Raw genomic sequence first — 18,583 nt, forward strand, 5'->3', positions numbered from 1 at the left:
ACTGTATTGTGGTATCTTGTCTTTGACTTTGTCTTACTTACCACTCACTATATATCGAATCTATCAATTCATCATGGCTGAATTTCCTTCTCTCCAGCCTGCCTTTACGGTCCAGGTCAGTTAGCAAGCTTGCCCACCCCAACGGCATACTACCTCAGATATGAATGTTGACACTGGGGCAGGTTGCAATTGACGCTGGGTTCGCCGTTGGTAAGCTCCAGAGACCTAATGTTCATCGCCAAAAGCAATGCTGATTACTCTCAAGGCAGTGCCTCCCGCTTGAACAGCCTGCAGGTCGTGGTAAGCTGCCGTCAAGAGCCGACTCACCGCGAGACATCTTTCTAACCAATACTGCGTTGATCATAGCCCATGACCGGGGGTACTGTCAAAAGCGCTCCAGACGCTTCCCTTGCCCTTGACGCCGAGTTCGTTGGTACCGGCAACGATTACATCCATGCGGACCCCGACAACAAGCACCTGCGGCTGAATGCTCATGGTGTCCTGAAGTTCGTATTTCAAGCGGGACATATTGAGATTCTTGCTGACTGACTATACACAGGACCAAGGATGATGCCGTACGACTCCAGACGCACAGTGGAGAATAAAACCGCAGACTGACCTTGTATAGCTACTCTTCATGCACTACACCGGTGTAGTCACACTGGGACCCGCCGAAAAGGCCGTATTCGAGGGCACAGCCAAGGATGGCGCGACACCATTCGGAAACTCGTTCACCCATTTCACTTTCGAGGTAAGATGCGCAAGCAGGATGCATGTATCTCGAGCAAGCAGTCACTAACGTGAAAAAAAAGACCGGCGATGATCGGTACAAGGAGCTCGAGAACCGGGTTTTCGTCGGCCAGGGTCGCTTCGTGGTTGAGACGGGCAAGCCCGTTGTCGTCGAATACAGAGTCAGCCAGGTTGTCAAGGGCTAGGAGAAAGCGAAATAATTTTTTAGCATGACAAGTCTTGAAGAGCGTCATAAGAGCCCCCATTAGATGATTGATAGGGAAATGAAATTTCAAGCCAAAGCAGCAAATATCATCGCAGTAACGGCTCGCTCTCAGCACCGTAGCTCTCCTGATGACCATCACCCGGTCTTCGACGAAGCCACCTACGACGCACCTTCCCCTCTCCCCAGTAACCGCGAAACCTGCCACGAAACCGCACGACAAGAACCCCCAGCGCAACAACAGCCAGCGTCCCGAGTACCGCACCACACGCGGTCAAAAACGTGATCGTACTAACATGACACCCGAACGGCACGGCCCGCAGCTCCCATCTCTCTCTCGATCCCAGCGGACAGATCTGTGACGAGCTGAAGGGAGCCAAGATAGGCAGCCATGACGTGTTAGGGACACAGGTTGAAGTCTGCAGTTGTATTAGCGAGGTGCCTGAAGCGTGGGTTTCTAGGATACCCGGATCTGCCGTCGGCCTGGGATTGCCAGTTTGCGTGCGTGTTTACGACGTGAAGGATGGCGGTGACGTACCACTGGGCACCAGCTACAGGGCTCGTCGCCTTTGAGACAGCTGCTGCAGGATTGTCTTCCCCAGCAGATATAGAACAGAGGGTCATCAGACAGAAAGGCCGCGCTCTTGTTTTGTAGGTTGTGGTTTGAAGGGCCTAGGATTGAGGGACTGGAAGGATGCACCATTGCAGTCGAGTTGAATGAGTTCACTTATGGGATTTCAGGCATGAAATATTGCTTGATTATTGATCATGTTTCTCTGGGCAGTTTTTCGGAGTATGCAAACAGAACTATGAGAGTTTCAATTTGGAGGTTCATTGACAGTGCGGGGTTTATAGTACTTTACTGTCCGGATATTATTATTGGCAATAACCCCTGTGTAGTAGTAGTTTACAGATTTTGCATCCGCCCTATGGCATTCCACAGAAATCATAATTCAGACAGTGGTCTGAGATAAGTATCTCATAACAATTTTTTTCAGTTGCTTTGATTGAGATGCCTCTCAGAGTCTGGATTAACAACACCGCATATAATCATTCAAAAGAACCACGCTCTTCCTTTAGAGATGCTTAAAGCAAGATTCTGATCGTAAATGCAATAGAAGGCACCAAATCATCACCCAAGAGATAACTCCATTACAACTTGTTCATGGCTGTACATCAGACGACCCGCTTAACCTATCATACAATATCAGTACGATATCCAACTGAATAATTTCATCACCTATAACTCACCTCAAAGAATCTCTTCAGCCACCAGACCTGGAAGATGCCCTCGCCAATGAGCACAGCAAGCTGGAACATACTCCACCACTTCACTCTGGCGTTTGTGCTCTCGGCCGTGTTTCGGTGTACCCGCTCTCTAACGACGATATAGGACTGTTCATCCTTCACTTGAGCCAAAGCCTCCGATAGTTTGCGAACTAAAAGGAACGACCGTATTAGCCGCTATTGCCCAGATCTAGTCGAGCCCAACTCCGTGGTGCAGCACTCACCTTCAGCTTCCAGAGGATCCTGAGCCATTTCAGATTCCGGTACGTAGACAATTCCATGGACGTTGAACGACACTTCTTTGGAGTTAGAGGTCCAGCCCTCGTTGCTGAAGCAGTAGACGTATTTTCCGTCGGCGTGGGCAGTAAACGAGTAGTCTTCCGATGAGACGGCTTGTCTGAAGTACTGGCGGTTCTTCTGAGGATCCTCGACCTGGAGAATGCGAAAACAGAATTAGCAGTCAGTCCAAAGCTTGTATTAATCAGTTCGTTGACTGATTGATCGCCTCGATACCAATCCAACAACCCCGTGTGCCCAACCAAGCCCAGCATCCAGTGTTCAGGGTACATACCCAGAAATCGATTTCGAGGTTTCCGCTCCCACCAAACTCCCTGTCACCGACCTGGAAGGTAACGGTCATCTTATCATCCTTGTGCAATACCTCGTGGAAGCATTCTCTCGAGTGCGCTTTCAGTTGGATGTTGTGTGCAGCGACGGCGGAAAACCACCCCAGGGCGGAGACCAAGAGAGTTGTTGCGGAGAATCGCATTGTGAGTAGTGCTTCGATTCTATGCAATTTTCGAAGCCGAGTGTTTCGTGGGAGGGGAAATTTCACGGATTCGTGGTGATGTTCGGCCTAATTGTTGGTCTCCGACGCGCAAGGTGTTCTCTCTCCGACAGCATTGGAAATTCGAGACGCTCGGACCACCTCTAAACAATCCGCCTTAGGATTGCAATGGAGTCTCTCAAACGTAACGTTGCCAACTGGCATGAGGCTCTCATACATGATACCGACAGTATTTCTTCGGGACATGGAACGTTCTTGCTACGAAGTCAATTTAGAGATAAGTCTGTCCATATAAGGCAGGAAGCACGTCTGAGGCCCAGCTTGAGGTGTTACTTTTTTTTTTCTTCATAAAAGGTAGCTGTTCGGCTCAAACGTAAACCATGAGCCAACGCAAATCCTCAAGCGTCAAACTTGATATAATATGAAGCCGTGAGGAGTCTTTTTGCTTCAGAAAATTTGAAATCACGTATGGGTTTAGCAACAATTGCAATGCCCGTCTTCGTGGTCGACGGCATACCGTTTCGTATCCCTCTGGCGTCCATATTCAAGCCAAGCGCATTGTGCGAGGAATTACTGGCTACTGATGCGAGAAGGGTATCCTATCTATTTCCGTGCTATGACCCTTCTCTTTCTTGTGTCAGTTCCATGAGTCGCTCTAACCCGTGGCAGCGTGCAAAGGTTGTTTCGAAGCACACTGTCACGGTGCCAGGAGCCTCACCACCAGTTGGGTTTGTCAACAATCATTCAGGTGATTGTTGTTTGAAATCAGTAAGAATAAGTGTAACCAGCTGACCGAGCCATAGGTAGCAACGGGGCCTCTGAGTGGTCTTTCGAAGAAGACAAGCTTCTTTGTCGACTCAAGTCCCGCGGACTATCTTGGAAATGGATATCCGTTACAATGGGTGATAGGTCAATTGCGGACTTGAAACAGCGGTTTTCCTATATCCAAAAAGCATTCCAGCTTGCCGAACTTGGACATCAGCGCTTTCAGCAGAAAATGGGTGATGAATATGGTGACATTGAATTCAGTATCAGCGAGTCTGATGGAGAACCAGAGCGAATGGTATCCTTTGCCAATCATTTTGTCACAGATGGCGACGTGAGTGGGCACACTGTTGGATTCACCTTCATGCCTTCCTGATTGGCAAGACAAACTGACTCCATGTCTGGACAGATCCGCGAGGGTGAGTATGCGGAAGCGCGCAACAACCCCCGTTCAAAGACTAAGAGGATATACTATATCGACGAAAATTTCACCCTAGAGGATGTGGTACTTCTCCACAGAATTGCTTCTCAATGGGAGAACAACCGGTGGGTGGCCATCAGTACCAAATTCAACAATATAACCGGACGTAGTATCACCCCGGGACAGGCGAAGACCATTATCGATAACTAAGGGACACAAGGCTGCGGGTCGGGGAGCTGGTCGAAAGCCAAAAAAAATCAGATGCATCCCCGACGGTCGGATGGAAAATTCTCGGCATGCGCGACGTCTGGATGTGGCCGAATTTGGAAGGGCAAGGCTAGACCGGACACGCTCGGTTGGAAAGGCAATAATCCCCAAGTTGAGTTTGAGGACAGAATGGAATTTTCCTCAGCATGTCCGCATTTTGGTTCTCCCGTTGTTTGTTGGTCCAGGGTTGGATCATTTCAATGTATGCGTTCTTATTCGACCCATGTGACATCATTGACCCTTTGCATCGAAGATTGGTGATGTGTATCCGTACAGTGGCCAGACAGATACACTCCACTGATCGAGAGAAGATCCATCCATCATTACGCGCGCGACATCGGTGGCGGAAGTACTATCGTTAATGATAACTGTGAGGGCAAAGGAACAGGGGGGGGGGGCTTTCCTCAGTGAAGATGTGGTCCCTGACAGCTTCCCTTTATCAAATATGCAATAGAATCGTTGTCCTGACTTCAGACTCGCCAGTCACCATTGTACTTGTCGTCCCTTTTTAAAGGGACAGGGTTCCAGGCCCTCCCTTCAACGACTTACTCGGTGTCTCGGTCCCAAGAGTCCAAGATCCAAGGCCCCCTGTGCGCTGTGGAGGTCTCACCCGATGCGCCCAGAAAGCAGAGACCGTAAGGATTATAGGGATCGCCGGAGAGCCTTGCCCCGTTAACGTTAAACCCAGGTACCACGCGTGGGTCACTCGGAGCCTGGCAAACAGACTGAGACGTAGGATTGGGTGACACAGCATGGTAAATAATGGCAGTGGTGGATGCGGGCTGTGAAACACAGGATCGATGCCTTAGTCAACTTTAGTTACCTAGATTAAGATACCGTCCTTACGGTTTACTCCGTACTTACCTTATCCTCGATACCTGAGGCCTGAGGATGGCGATGGTCCACCGTCCACGAAAGCCCATCCATCTCTTCTTCTTCTAGTTCTGTCAGGAGGCAACTTCGGCTTCTTGACTTGCCCCCGTTCCAAACAATAATCCCCAACTACTCCACATTCTCTTTTTCCTTCGACGTACTGAAGTGAATTAAATTATTGTTTGACTGACTTTTGATCTGCGTATTTATATCCTCGTTGTCCGTCATTCCTGTCCCTCCTGGTCCCTGTTTATTTTTGGCTACAATCAGTCCCTTCTTATTTCCTTTCTTTAAAATCGAGATCAAGTCTTTTTTTGTTCTTGTCTTCCATCACTCTCGCTCCTCTTTTTTTTTTACTTCACATCAAGCCAATAGACCAGATAGAAAATGCGTGTCTCTACTTTGCTCCCCATCGCTCTGGCAGCTGGTACTGCTGTTGCCTCGAAGCAGGGAACTCTGGGTTTCGCACTGGGCAACAAGAATGCGGATAGCAGCTGCAAATCCCAATCGGACTACGAAAAGGATTTCGATGCGCTGAAGGGCGTGACCACCCTCGTCCGCACGTACTCTGCTAGTGACTGCGACACGGCGAAGAACATTATCCCCGCGGCCAAGGCGAAGCAGTTCAAGGTCGTCCTGGGTGTCTGGTACGCTTTCGACCCTTATCATTACGCGTTCTTATGTCAGATGGTTCAGACTCTAACCGTATCTCTTTGTCCTTATCAGGCCCGATTACGATCAATCCTTCAACCAGGACTTCTCCGCCCTGAAGGCATCCGTCCACGGAAACGAAGATGTCGTCGATGCCATCACAGTCGGTTCCGAGGTCCTTTACAGAAAGGGCCTCACCGCCGATAATCTGCTCAAGAGAATTCAGCAGGTCCAGAACGAGTTCCCTCAGGTCACTGTTGGATTCGTGGACAGCTGGAACAAGATCGCGGATGGCACGGCCGATCCCATCATCAAGGGTGGTGTGAACTACATGTGAGTCCCCTTGTTCCCCCAATCATCAGGCAATTATATTGGAGTGGAATGGATCATGGCTGACTGGTCGTGTAGCCTGGCCAACGGCTTCGCCTATTGGCAAGGCCAGGAACTGAGCAATGCCACCAACACCTACTTCGATGACATGGCTCAGGCCCTGGAGCACATTGAGAAGGTCGCTCCTAACCCAGACAAGATCCGCTTTGGCAACGGTGAAACCGGCTGGCCCACAAGTAAGTTATTCCGCATTGCTGCTGATCGACTCGGGCGACGAACTGGATCTAATATTCTCACAGCTGGTGGCTCCAACTACGGCCCCGCCGTGGCCAGCACCGAAAATGCGGCCACCTACTATCAGTCTGCTGTCTGCGGCATCCTTGACTGGGGCATTGATGTCTTCTACTTCGAGGCCTTCGATGAGGCCTGGAAGCCCGACACCAAGGGTGACAACGGCGAGATGCAGGACGAGAAGCACTGGGGTGCCTTCTCCGCGGATCGCAAGGTCAAGTTCGATCTCAAGTGCAACAAGTAAATAAGCTATAGGCTTTTTCTGTGGGCGCAACAAGTGTGAAGAATCCCCGGTGGACCTTTATTCTCTGTATGATATCAATACCAATCGGATATACCATTATGCTCTTGAGGACTTCGTGAACAAAATATGTGTTTTTTTTTTTTTTTCTTAAAGGGTAATTGAGTAGAGTAGATACATTAAGTGCGACAAAGATGGTCCAGTGGCGCATGCACATTTCCCACATAGATGGCTGAGTCAGCTTGTGCACACAACAACAAGATCAATCCGTTGTCTCGGCCGTCGCCCTCCGTAGGGAACCACGTATTCAGGCCGTCTCCCTGAGTCCCGTCCTCCGTTGCGGGCGAGAGCAGAACCGTGGTTCGTAGCGTACTTTTTACCCCTGAATCGAGAACGCGACCCGTCAGGGCGTGTTTGATAGCAGTCAAAGCAACCTTCATTGATATCATCGGGACGGATAAGATTTTAAAATGAGATGAGACACCCCTGAAACTAATGCTCCATGGCAGATTGACTACTCCGTAGTCAAGTAGATACTCCATAGTCCATACTCTGTGAGGATTACCGCTGGGTACTGAAATGAGATGGCGGTCAACGCTAGTATAGTTAGTTAGTATTATTCGAGGCAAGCTAGGTGTGCTGTAGCTGTAAGTAAGGTAGTAAACAAAACGGTTAGGCATGCCGCATCATCAGTGCAAGTCTGCAAGTATATTAGATATTCTTGGAGAATCAAGATCAGTAGAGTCATCGGGTCGAGACCTAGCTGGAATACTGGATAGTATCTACCTACTCCGTAGTTGTAACTGGTGGTTCTCATGGACTGACGCTGTTCTACGGAGTTGATAGTCCCCCCCTACCTGGCAGAAAAAAAGTCTCCCCCCAACAGCTTCGAGGTTCAAATGTGTCAATGGCCTGTTCGACGACAACCCATCTCCTCTGCTAGTTTCCTGTGTCGTTCTGGCGCTTCTACAGCTCTTTTCATTTGCATTTCGTTTTTTGCTTTTTCTTTTGGCTTTTGCCTTTGCTGATCATGACATGACTTAGCTCAACGAAGCCAAGACGTTCAAGAGAAGAGAGAGAGAGAGAGAGAGAGAAAGAGAGACAAAAAAAAAAGTTGGCTATCCTCTTCCCCTTAGCCTAACTATTAGATACTATCTAGTATCTACTACTTTCTCCGACTTTGTGGTTAGTCTCGATTCCTTTTCCTCTCCTCACCCCAGCTCTCTCCTTCGTGGATGCGCCATGGTCCGAGGTCTTCGCATACCCTAGGTGCCTGTAATCTGTCCTGTCGCTCATCTTCTTCCTTTTTCCTTGACTATCACTGTTGGTTTCCTCTCTTTCTGACAACGCCCCTCCCTGAAGAAACCCTCCCCTCCCTCCCAAGCACGTTATCTCGTCGTTTGAGCCGCAGTTCCACCTCATTCCCTCAACGGCTCGATTTCCTTTTGTCCTACCCGTTGATCTGAGGTGAAATCAATCTACAAGCTGGTCTTCGATCTCAGTTGTTTATATTCCATGCTTCAACATTCTGGACGATAAGGGGAGCAGCAAGCAAGTGCTTGCTGCAGGTGTCGACACGGAAGGTGTGTGTGTTACGCAGTGATTTTCTCCCCATGTCAATTGCCCTTGATGTTGAGTCAGATTGCATGGGTTGCTGTTCCCTTCCCCCTCTCAGATCATCGTCATACAGGGGCCAAGTAGCTAAATCTTCAATGTTCTTCTATTCTTAGATCGAGATCTGTCCGCATCTTCCGCCAATTCAGCGACTACCCTGCCGTTACCTTCTATCGCCATCTCGAACGGTCTGCGCGACGATTCGCATCTGGTCGCTTCATTTATACCGTCCTTTGGATCCTCAGGAGTGTCGGGTTTCTCGACCTCCGGTTCCCCTGGCCCGCAGAACCCACCAAGGACCGATAGCGTTACCCCAAACCCGCCAACGACAGCTCTCCCCACTCTCCCGAAGCTGCACGGGGCCTGGGAATCATCCACCTCATCCCCCGAGACTCGAGAAAAGGAGGGCAGTGTCTACTATACAACAGCTTGGGGCTCTCCGTACGCCGCACCCAGTCCCCGGAGGCTCTCGTGGTCTTTGAGCCAATTCGCCGGCATCGATCGAGACTCAGGCGCGAGCTCTCCAACCTCGGTGCGTAGTGGTATATATCACGGCTCTGAGGTGAACACCACGGATTTCCTGAAACCTTCCGCCGCGGAGACGTCACGTCACCCACAGGGTAATCCGCGGAATCGTTCTCCTAGACGAGACTTATTCGGCAAAAGAGGAGGCAAATCAATCAAGGATTTCACCCAGGATTGGATCAATCAATATCTCTCGGGACAGCCTCGCACGGAGCGGAGTAACTGGTTGAGCGACGACTCCGGTAGTGAGGCCCCCTCGTTCTTCACTGCGCAGAATCATTTCGCAGACGACGCTTCCGACGACTGGCTTGGGTTGGAGCAGGACACGCGCGACGAGGACATCTTGAGAACGCCCACCCTTGCCGATTTTGTGAGCCGACGAGCTCTTGCTGGGAACAGCGAAAGTAGCCTTGCGCGCCAGAAGCTCAAAGATTCCCTGCACAAACGAGCGGACACGCTCCGACAAGAAGACTTCTGGGGATTCGCATACGACAAAGATCCCCAGCCATCCACAATGACCGAAGTAATAGAGACACAACAGCAACAACCTCCAGCGGAGGTAGAGCCTCCCAAGGCCCCGTCACCAGCTGACAAGCCGTTGCCTCCACCACCAGCAGAGGCTGATCATGAGCCCTCGTCAATATCCCAACCACTTGAAAGCTCGGTAAACCCGATAGCGCCACAAAAGCCAGCTTTGGACAAGGAATTACCTACACCAACCCCTCGATTTAGGAAGAAAATCAACTGGCGCGGGAAAGCTTGCATTATCGCCCTTCCTTTTGAAGATAAGAGAGGTACTGAGGAGTCTAGGTATCCTTTGTTGACTGTCCATGATGTGGAACAACGAATGAAGAAATGGGAGGAGGAAGGCTATGATATCCGCGGCTTCACCATCAGCGGACCAGAAGACGGACCAGAAGATGTCGCGACCCTTGAGCTCGGCGGTCTCAGTCGCCCGTCCTTCCCTGACTTCAAGGACATCCAAGAGGATCGTGAAGCTGTACAATGCCATGTCAGCTTCCCGGACAGAGCAGAATGGGATGCCTACGTCAATTGGCTCCAGGAAGAGAAGCTACGGGCGCTAGGGGTTTCCCTTGGCGATGAAGAGGTGCCGCCATCCATCTCCCCTGCTTCTGCTGCTCTGGGTCAAATGGCGGCTCCCTTCCCCGGGCTCATTGCATCACCCCCGATCCCTACAGCATCGGCAGCTAGTAATGCGCTTTCCGTTCCTCACCATTTTTCTCCTCACTTCAACCAGTCTGCAAATGCAAGCAACGGTATCGCGTCGTTGGCGTCTCCAGCCTCGCAGTTCGGGGTGCAAACGCCATTCCTGGGGGTGGACCAGAGTCTCCTACCGGGGTACATCCCCTTCCAGCCCACTCCTCCCGCTCAGGGCGCTCTTACTCCCCAGAGCTTCTTCAATGTTCATCAAGGCAGCGTTGCCTCAACCATTCCTGGCAATTTGCCCAATATGACGTCTATCTTATCACCGATTTCACCGTTACATGATCAGGGCGTCTTTCACCCTGGCCTGGACGAACCATCACGGCCATCACAGGACTCGTTTGCTGGCCACTTTGATCATGGCATGCAGATGCAGGACAGTATGCCTGCCGGTCAGATGTTGCATCCTGTTCATCCCCGAGCCGAAACCCCTGACCATTTCCACGCATCAACTGTGGAGATTGCCCAGCCGACACCGCGTGGTCATAGCCGTGGTCATAACCTGAGCGAAACCCTCCAAAAGGGCTTGGACCAAGCTGGCCCGTCAGATTATCACTTGGAGGAATCAATAGAGAGGCAGCTTGATGAAGACGACCGAAACAATATGAACAACTCGGAACTTTACCAATCGCGATGGGCGTTGCCGAACAATGATCATCATAGCATGCAACGTGTGCCTCAGCATCTGCAGCAGTTCTATGGTGAGAATTACATGCATGATCATACTAACGAAGGGTCCGACATCGACACCAATCCTAGCCTGTCCGGAGTCCCTCATGGACATGGCCCGCTCGCAGACAACATTCCCTGGCATGAGCCGAAGCCAAGCACAACCTCATTCGTCGGTGGTCACAAATCGAAGCTCTCTACATCAACACTGAACGTTGAGGCGAGAGAGTTCGATCCGATGGGGGCGTCGACCATGCAAAACTTCCCGTCCCAAGGCAATGCTTTCCAGTTCTCGGGCATGGGGAAGTCTGGATTTACCTTTGGAGCCAACTCGGAGCTTCCGCATGCAAATGGTTACAATGCCACTGCTCCTGCATTCACGCCCGGTGGGGCTAGAGGCGCCAACCACCAGACTGCCCCATCTGGCGATTTCAAATTCTCGTCGGCCTCTTTCAACGTCGCCGCACCTGCCTTCAATCCATCCGCAAGTGTCAACTCGAACGCTTCGGAGCAGCCTTCACCCAACAGGACCAAGATCTTTGGCGACATCGATCTATCTCAGTCATCGAAGGCATCTAAGAGATCAAAAGCGATTCCGATTGTCCGCCCGGATGACAATGTACAAGACAAGAAGAGCAAGGCCGATGCGGAAGACGATCATGGTCGAGTCTCGTCAGATCGTCACAAGCGTGCCCGTCGTGGCGAGAGCCCGGAGGGAGATGTTGAGTTTGCTATGCCCACTCACCCTCTCACCGAGACCGGTAACGTTCAAGCGTCTCAAGCGCCTCTTGCGTCTCATGCAACTGCCGAGGGCAAGGAGAACGAGGTGCCAGGGAAGCAGGACCAGAACAACGCGGAGATGATCCTGAACCAGAAACACACACCTTCCGAACGAAAAGATACACCTATTAGCGAGGCTTCAACATGGACTCCGTTTGACATCAAGGACGAACGATCAGCTTCACAACTGGATTCAGAAGAACGCAACCAAGACGACACTTCTCAAAAGTCCCTCGGCAAACAACAGGAAACAGACATACCTTCTGCGCCGCAGGCAACCGCTTCTGATTCAGAAGAACACAATAAATCCATGGCGAAGAGCGTAGACACTAGTCAGAAAAATACTTTTCTATCCGCGACTGCGAAACCGTTCGAGTTTAAGCCCGCTGTTCGTGAATTTGTGCCGATTGTTGTCGAAGAATCGAACACCCTGTCTACTCCCGAGAAGCCAGAAAAGCCACAGAATGACCTCATGGCTTCCCGCTACGCTGTTGTTAGCCCGCCACCTTCGCCGAAGCGTGAGAAGGCACCACCCGAAAGTGCTCAGCTAGAGGTAGACATTCAGGACGATGCTTCAGAGGCCGCAGCTTCTCAGCCAGCGGCCGAAGAGCTCAGATCTCTTTCGGAGGAAGAGTCACCCAATGATGAGGAGTTAAATGCCATCATGGAACAGCTCAATGGAGACTCTGACGTCGGAATCGAAAGGTTAAGCACGCCCCGACCAGCATACGTTCCCCCGGAGTCTGCCTTGGGACCATCCAAAGAGAAACGGCACGTCCATGCCGACATCCGAAGTGAAGCACCGAGCCCGAGCCCAGGACGAGGTTTGGTGGCTCAGGCCCTCGAAGTCCCTAAGCTCGATTTCGACGCATATTCTCAAGCTTCCGTGTCTCCTTCCAGGGGTTTCGTCTCTGGTGTTCATTCGCCCGTTCGACAGCTAGTTAGCCGGATCGAACACATCAGTGACTGGGATGATGTGATCTCCTCTGGCGAGGATGAGAAGCTGGCCAACAGAAGCCGCTTCTTTGACCGCCGCGTGAATGACTTGGTTGGTTCCGTCATTGAGGAGCGCCTTGGTCCTCTGGAGCGCGCATTAGAGGCGATTCAAGAATCAGTGATGCTCGCTGCATCTCAAGCGCAGAACAAATGGATCAGGGGAAGCGTATCTGTTGAGATCGAAGGAAGTGACGCTGATGATGAAGATGAGGAGTATGAGGAGGAAGGCATCTATGAGGCCAGATCACCTTTCATGCAGCGTGACCGCAAGCTTGATAGACTGAAGAATATGATCCTGGAAGCACTGGCTACTCGTGAAGCTCCACAACTCCCAGAACCGGCAGAGAATCTCGAACTGCTCAAGCTGCAAGATAGTGTCGCCGAACTGCATGCCCTTACTGCGCAGAAACTCTTAGAGGATCCCACGGATAAGCTGAGAGACATGATGCAGGAGGTTGTATCAAGCCAGCTGGTTCAGTACCAACCTCGTCCTTCGGAGGCCGAGGAGATTGGTGCCGACAGCCTCATGCTGCAGATTGAAGGCTTGAAGAACATGTTAAGACTTACTGACGAGCGCGCGGAGCAGGAGTATAACATGCGCAGAGAGGCCCAGGACTCTGTGGCTGAGCTCCAGCGACTTCTGAAGCTTGCCGAGAATGAGGCTGCGCGCCATAGCGAGGCCGCTGAATCCGCCGAGGCTCGTCTGCTTCAGTTCAAGGAGGAGAAGATTCCATACTTTGAACAAATCCAGTTTAGATTTGACACCTTGGAGCAAGAGCATGCTACACTCAAACTCACCCTTGCCGAGGTCTCCTCGAAGAACATCTCGCTTGAAGGCACTCTGGACGAGTATCGGTTTTCCAGCGACAGCTGGAAGCGCGAAAGTGAGCAGGCGAAGGCCGAGCTTGAGAAGACCAAGGCTGAAAATGAGAAACTTCGTGGCACTATCGATCATCTGAAGACACGAATCGAAGATGGTCTGAGCATTCGGCAGAATCTCAGCGAGAAATTTGATCGCCTTCAGGACGAGATGGTAACTGTCACTCGGGATATCACGCGTGACCAAGCTTCCTGGCGCAGACGGGAGGAGGAGCACATTGCTAAGTACAATGAGCTGCGAAGCGCCTACGGCCGCGAGGTCAAGCTGCGTGAGAAGCTTGAGAACGATATTGGCGAGCTCGAGCAGCAGGAGAGGGAAGCGGCGAAGCTGAAATTCATTTTCGGACAATCTCAGCAAGAAAACGCCAGGCTAGAGGAACTGGTTGCAAATTTGAGAATCGAGAACCACGACCTGGAGAGCAAGGCTGCTCGCTATGAGCGCGAGTTCAACGAGGCACGTGAGACCAGTCGCACCGAGATCCAGCGAACGCGAACTTCGCTGGAGTCGGATCTTGAGGCCGCCAACAGCCAAGTCAACATTGTGCGTGCCGAGCTAGAAGCACAGATCATCCGTCTTCAAAGCCAATTAGAGAATGTCCGTCTTGATAATGACACAGCACGGGAGCGCTACGAGTTGCTTCTGGAAGAAGCCAGCGAAACCAGGGCCGCGGCTCTGGCTGAAGCGGCCGAATCCAGGGAGCGTGCGATTGAGGAGCAGCGGACCATGCATGAACGTGTTCTCAACGACCTGCGGGAACGTCACGCACGTGCTTTGCATAACTCCTCCGAGGATAGACAGCGCGCCGAGTCTCATCTGATGGATCGACTGGCGCTGTCGGATGACAAGGTGAACCATCTTGAGGATCGTGTGCGGCACCTCGAGGAGAAGCTGGAGATCGCCAACGCGGCTGCTCGCGCAGCGGCCGAAGCGGCTCAATCAGCCAAGGCTGCTCCTGTCCAGTCGCCCCCCAGGCACTCGAATTCCCCATCCATGTCCTTCAGCAAGGGATCTATGGTTCCCGAGAAGATCTCCCCTCAGGCTTTGCGAGAGTCGATTCTCGTTCTCCAGGACCAGTTGCAACAGCGTGAAACCCGTATTGAGGAGCTGGAGCAGGAGCTGTCTGGCGTTGACAAGGATGCGCCGAACAAGATCAAAGAGAAAGACACCGAGATCAACTGGCTGCGCGAGCTTCTCGGAGTTCGTGTTGATGACCTCCAAGATATCATTAACACCGTGTCTGGTCCAAGCTTCAATCAGCATGCGGTGCGTGATGCGGCTATCCGTCTCAAGGCCAACCTGCAGATGCAGCTGCAGGAGCGGGAAAGGGCTCATTCCGGACAGGGCTTTCCCAGCTTTCCTTCCCTCTCCGAGCTGACCGCGTCGCCGCGTTCTCTTCCTCTGGCAGCCGCAGCGGCCTGGGGTAACTGGCGCAAAGGCAGGGAGAACTCGAATTCCGGTTCCTCAGAGCAGACGCCGTCCAAGTCAAGCAATGCAAGCGCATTTCTCTCAGGGCTTCTGACGCCTCCAGCGTCCAGCTTCCGACAGGGGTCGTCTAACGCAAGTGCACCCAAAGCACCCGGGTGGAGGCGGTCGTCAGAAAGTCGGCCGCTGAGGAATGTGAACACGACACCCAGACCTTTGGCATCACGCCCGACTGCTCCTATGCAAGAGCCCCCCAGCACTCCTCCGCTGCTCCGACGGTCAAGCTACGACCATGACGCTGAGCCCACTGATTATGCAGAGGACTCATTCGGAGAGGACGTTGAGAGCACAGCGGACGGACTGGTCTCTGCATCGCCCCGGGGAGCCGAAGAAGGACCCTTTGGGCCACAGTTGACCTCGTGAACATTTATACACGCCCTTTTCTCATACCAAGGCGATGCCATGCCCTATCCATAGAGAGCCCAACGGAGGCATCTCCCACTTGTGACATTATATTGCATTAACACCTGATCCTTTCTTTTCCGCCTCTGCCTTACTTCGCTTTATATTTTTGAATGTTTCTCCTTGAACAAACTCTCCCTCGTTTTTTTTCGATGGCAGTGAATTACGATCATTTCCCTCCCCGCTTTACATATTCATCATATTGATGTTTCTGCGTTTTTCTCATCTGATACCACCCGTTGGCCTTTGTGGAGAGAGATGTGTACAATTCTTCTCGACTCTCTGTGTATTAATCCGTCACTCTCTTCCATTCTGTGATTTTTTTTTTCTTCTACTCCCTGCGATTGGTCTATCCTGCGCAACTTGTCACTTATCACACATACCCCCCCGTTGACTTGCCATATTTCTGCTAACAGCAGGTAATCACGCTCGAGATAGCGTATCACATAGATACCCTCTTCTAATTGGACATACATACATTCATTCATTCATTCTTTTTTCTTTCAGACCGACAGTCATGCTGGTGCTCTGCGAGCAGTGATCATATTAAATTAAGTGCGGTGGGGAGTATCTATATAGTCATCACTCATTCTATGGATTGGTATTCTATCAATTTCTTTTTTTTTTTCTTCTTTTTTTTTTTTTTCACTTCAACCTCCACTCCAGCAACTTCCCCCCGGCAATAGCAGTAATCATATACGACGCCCGCCGTCCACCCCCCCATTCCGACTTTTCACTCTCCCGCTCCGGCTCCCGTGTCACCCGGATCCCCTCCACCTCCACATCCACAATATCCAACAGGAACGACCACGCCGGGATCTCCTCGCGCTCGCCTTCCGTTGGACCACCCCCCACCCCCGCCAGACTATACACATACACCGCGCCCCCGCTCCCGCGGTACGAGTGGCCGGCCCCGGGCTCATACACCGCGAAGAGGGCGCCGTCGTCCGCGACGGCCAGCACGGGCGCGGCGGCCGTCGCGGCGGGCAGGTTCGCGACGTCCCAGCGCTGGTGCGAGAGGGAGCGGATGTGCTGCGTGAAGGTGGATTCCGGGGTCGTGGCGGCGAGGAGTTTGTCGGTGGAGAGGTGGTTGGGGTCGCTGGGGCGGGTGGGGAAGGTAAAGAGGATTGTTGGTGGTGCTGGAGGTTGGGAGGATGTGGAGGTCGTGGATGGTGTGGGTGTGCGGGCGAGACAGTAGCTGTTTTTGAAGCCTTGGTGCAGGGCGCAGAGGAAGTATGTGTATGAGGGTTCAGTAGGGTATGGGGATAGGCGGGAGGCGAGGGAGTTGGGGAGGACGAGAAGGCCCGTTAGCGAGATGGGTTCGGAGTATGTGGGTTGCGAGAGGGAGGCGGCCAGCGCGGCGGAGTCGAGGTAGATGCGGTTGAGGTTGGCGCGCCAATAGGCGAGACGGTCGCGGTCGCGCTCGGTGTTTGAGGCGACGTCTGACTCTGCGCTGGTGGATGTGGAGGAGGCGCGGGCCGGGTCGCCCAGGTACCGGACTCGAATGTGCGCACTGGAGCCGGACTCCCTGCCGATGACGACGCGGAGGAGCAGGTCATCGTCGCCGGCGAAGGCGACGGACTCGACGACGCCGTCTGTCTCCTGGTACGTCTGCGGCGGCGGGGCGACGACGAACTCGGTGGTCTTGTCGCCGAGGACGAATTCCGCCGGGGGCTGCGCGAGCGTCTTCTCCGCCAGGTCGTAGATCTGGATGGTGCGGCCCAGCGCGACGGCGACGAGGTCACCGCGGCTGGAGAGCGCGATATGGGACTTTGCGTACCGCTCGCTGAACGCGAGGGGGCTGGTGCCAGCGCCAGCGCCGGCACCATAGACGAGAGCACGACACACGCAGGCCCAGACCGGGTACAGGGAGCGCGAGAGGGCGAAGGAAGAGGTGCATGTGTCGCGGTGGAAGTCGTGGAGCATGATCCGGGCGCCTTTGAGGGCGACGACCTTGGTGCCGTCCGGGGAGAGCGCTACGGTGGTGCTGGGGCTGCTGTACCCTGCTGGGAGAAGACGCTTGGATGCTTGTTTTTCAACGCCGAGGCGCCGGTCCAGGAGGGTTCGGTGCGCGAATTGTGTCAAGTAGGTGTTCCAGGCTTGTGTCGCTGTGAGCGTGTCCTGGGTGGTTGCAGGCAGAGACACAGGTGCTTCCGCCAGGGCTGATCGCAGGATAAATGGATTGGACGCCGCATGGTGCCAGGAACTGCAGGTGAGGCGGGCCGAGTAGAACGATTCGAGGTCGAGAGAGAGCAGAATCGACTGCAGGAGCTCTGTAGGGAGATGGGTCGCCATCATCAATCAGCTGGTAGGCCCGGTTGTTTTGGTTTTTGGGATGGAAACCAAAGCCACGATCAGGGGGAGGGGGGTATCGAGTCATGATATCGATTTTATATAGATTTTACATAGCTTCGCTATAGGTCGGGGATAACTCGGGACTGATATGTGACACAAGGTGAGTGCTCGAGAGTCCCGGGACTGTAAGGATGTAGAGATACATCCCCCTGCTGGACGGATAGCAGGGCTTCCGTGATGGAACGCGAATATCGATGACATGTGTCAGTTCAGGAGGCGGTGGCCTGGAGAATGTCGGAAATAGATCGGAATCATAAGATTTTGTTTTGTTTTGTTTTTTTTGGGTTTCGATTGAGGCGTCGAATCGCATCCGTTGCTGGAAAGACCGGTCAAGAAGTCGAGACACTCGAGACTTTAAAGATAGCCACCGTTGAGTCAGGGGAGGAAAAAAGAAAAAAAAAAAAAAAAAAAAAAGGAAAACAACGTCATGCTGCCTCAGGCGCCCATCCACTCGAGTGGTGGCATCATCGATTGCTGATATCCATGAGATCCATGAGATCAAAAAGAAAAAGGAATCGGATAGGAAGAAAAATGAATGGTATCATCATTAGAGTGAACTGCTAATCTCAATCATATCCCGCCAGAATTCCCAAAATTCTATCCCCATAATTCGATATCCATGAATCCGAGAAGATCCCTTTCAACCTGACATCCATAATGGCACACAACCGGGTCACACCAGGACCCTTGAGACACACACCCACACACATACACCAATATAGTAGTAGTAGTAGTAGTAGTAGTAGTAGTAGTAGTTATACTCCGTACGTCAACATGTGGAATTATCCATG

At 52.3% G+C, this 18,583-nt stretch overlaps 7 protein-coding genes across 7 annotated transcripts, besides 6 other annotated features; 4 read left to right on the plus strand and 3 right to left on the minus strand.

Annotated features, from left to right (window-relative positions):
* Window positions 1-73: 73 nt before the first annotated feature.
* ACLA_024170 (DUF3237 domain-containing protein) lies at window positions 74-935 on the plus strand (the record flags this gene model as incomplete). Its single annotated transcript, XM_001269127.1, has 7 exons — window positions 74-115; window positions 183-210; window positions 266-300; window positions 367-506; window positions 560-575; window positions 629-751; window positions 813-935. The coding sequence occupies 7 exons, from the start codon at window positions 74-76 to the stop codon at window positions 933-935; spliced, it is 507 nt and encodes a 168-aa protein (XP_001269128.1).
* Window positions 936-2,188: 1,253 nt separating this feature from the next.
* On the minus strand, window positions 2,189-3,008 carry ACLA_024180 (emp24/gp25L/p24 family protein; the record flags this gene model as incomplete). The annotated part of the gene is made up of 3 exons (XM_001269128.1): window positions 2,189-2,391; window positions 2,464-2,671; window positions 2,811-3,008. The coding sequence occupies 3 exons, from the start codon at window positions 3,006-3,008 to the stop codon at window positions 2,189-2,191; spliced, it is 609 nt and encodes a 202-aa protein (XP_001269129.1).
* Window positions 3,009-3,924: 916 nt separating this feature from the next.
* ACLA_024190 (uncharacterized protein) lies at window positions 3,925-4,422 on the plus strand (the record flags this gene model as incomplete). Its single annotated transcript, XM_001269129.1, has 2 exons — window positions 3,925-4,125; window positions 4,201-4,422. 2 exons carry the CDS (start codon window positions 3,925-3,927, stop codon window positions 4,420-4,422), a joined length of 423 nt encoding a protein of 140 aa, XP_001269130.1.
* Window positions 4,423-5,024: 602 nt separating this feature from the next.
* ACLA_024200 (uncharacterized protein) lies at window positions 5,025-5,406 on the minus strand (the record flags this gene model as incomplete). The annotated part of the gene is made up of 2 exons (XM_001269130.1): window positions 5,025-5,261; window positions 5,344-5,406. The coding sequence occupies 2 exons, from the start codon at window positions 5,404-5,406 to the stop codon at window positions 5,025-5,027; spliced, it is 300 nt and encodes a 99-aa protein (XP_001269131.1).
* A 333-nt stretch (window positions 5,407-5,739) lies between these two features.
* Window positions 5,740-6,868, plus strand: bgt1 (1,3-beta-glucanosyltransferase Bgt1; the record flags this gene model as incomplete). The annotated part of the gene is made up of 4 exons (XM_001269131.1): window positions 5,740-5,999; window positions 6,079-6,336; window positions 6,412-6,569; window positions 6,633-6,868. The coding sequence occupies 4 exons, from the start codon at window positions 5,740-5,742 to the stop codon at window positions 6,866-6,868; spliced, it is 912 nt and encodes a 303-aa protein (XP_001269132.1).
* A 1,063-nt stretch (window positions 6,869-7,931) lies between these two features.
* Window positions 7,932-7,966: a microsatellite.
* Window positions 7,932-7,967: a microsatellite.
* Window positions 7,968-8,478: 511 nt separating this feature from the next.
* ACLA_024220 (putative myosin class II heavy chain (MHC)) lies at window positions 8,479-15,398 on the plus strand (the record flags this gene model as incomplete). Its single annotated transcript, XM_001269132.1, has 2 exons — window positions 8,479-8,515; window positions 8,596-15,398. The coding sequence occupies 2 exons, from the start codon at window positions 8,479-8,481 to the stop codon at window positions 15,396-15,398; spliced, it is 6,840 nt and encodes a 2,279-aa protein (XP_001269133.1).
* A 652-nt stretch (window positions 15,399-16,050) lies between these two features.
* Window positions 16,051-16,083: a microsatellite.
* ACLA_024230 (F-box protein) lies at window positions 16,083-17,732 on the minus strand (the record flags this gene model as incomplete). The annotated part of the gene is made up of 1 exon (XM_001269133.1): window positions 16,083-17,732. The coding sequence occupies one exon, from the start codon at window positions 17,730-17,732 to the stop codon at window positions 16,083-16,085; it is 1,650 nt and encodes a 549-aa protein (XP_001269134.1).
* Window positions 17,733-18,177: 445 nt separating this feature from the next.
* Window positions 18,178-18,212: a microsatellite.
* A 299-nt stretch (window positions 18,213-18,511) lies between these two features.
* Window positions 18,512-18,547: a microsatellite.
* Window positions 18,512-18,548: a microsatellite.
* Window positions 18,549-18,583: the final 35 nt, after the last annotated feature.

Source organism: Aspergillus clavatus, genomic scaffold (genome assembly GCF_000002715.2).
Source record: "Aspergillus clavatus NRRL 1 1099423829805 genomic scaffold, whole genome shotgun sequence".
NCBI lineage: Eukaryota > Fungi > Ascomycota > Eurotiomycetes > Eurotiales > Aspergillaceae > Aspergillus > Aspergillus clavatus.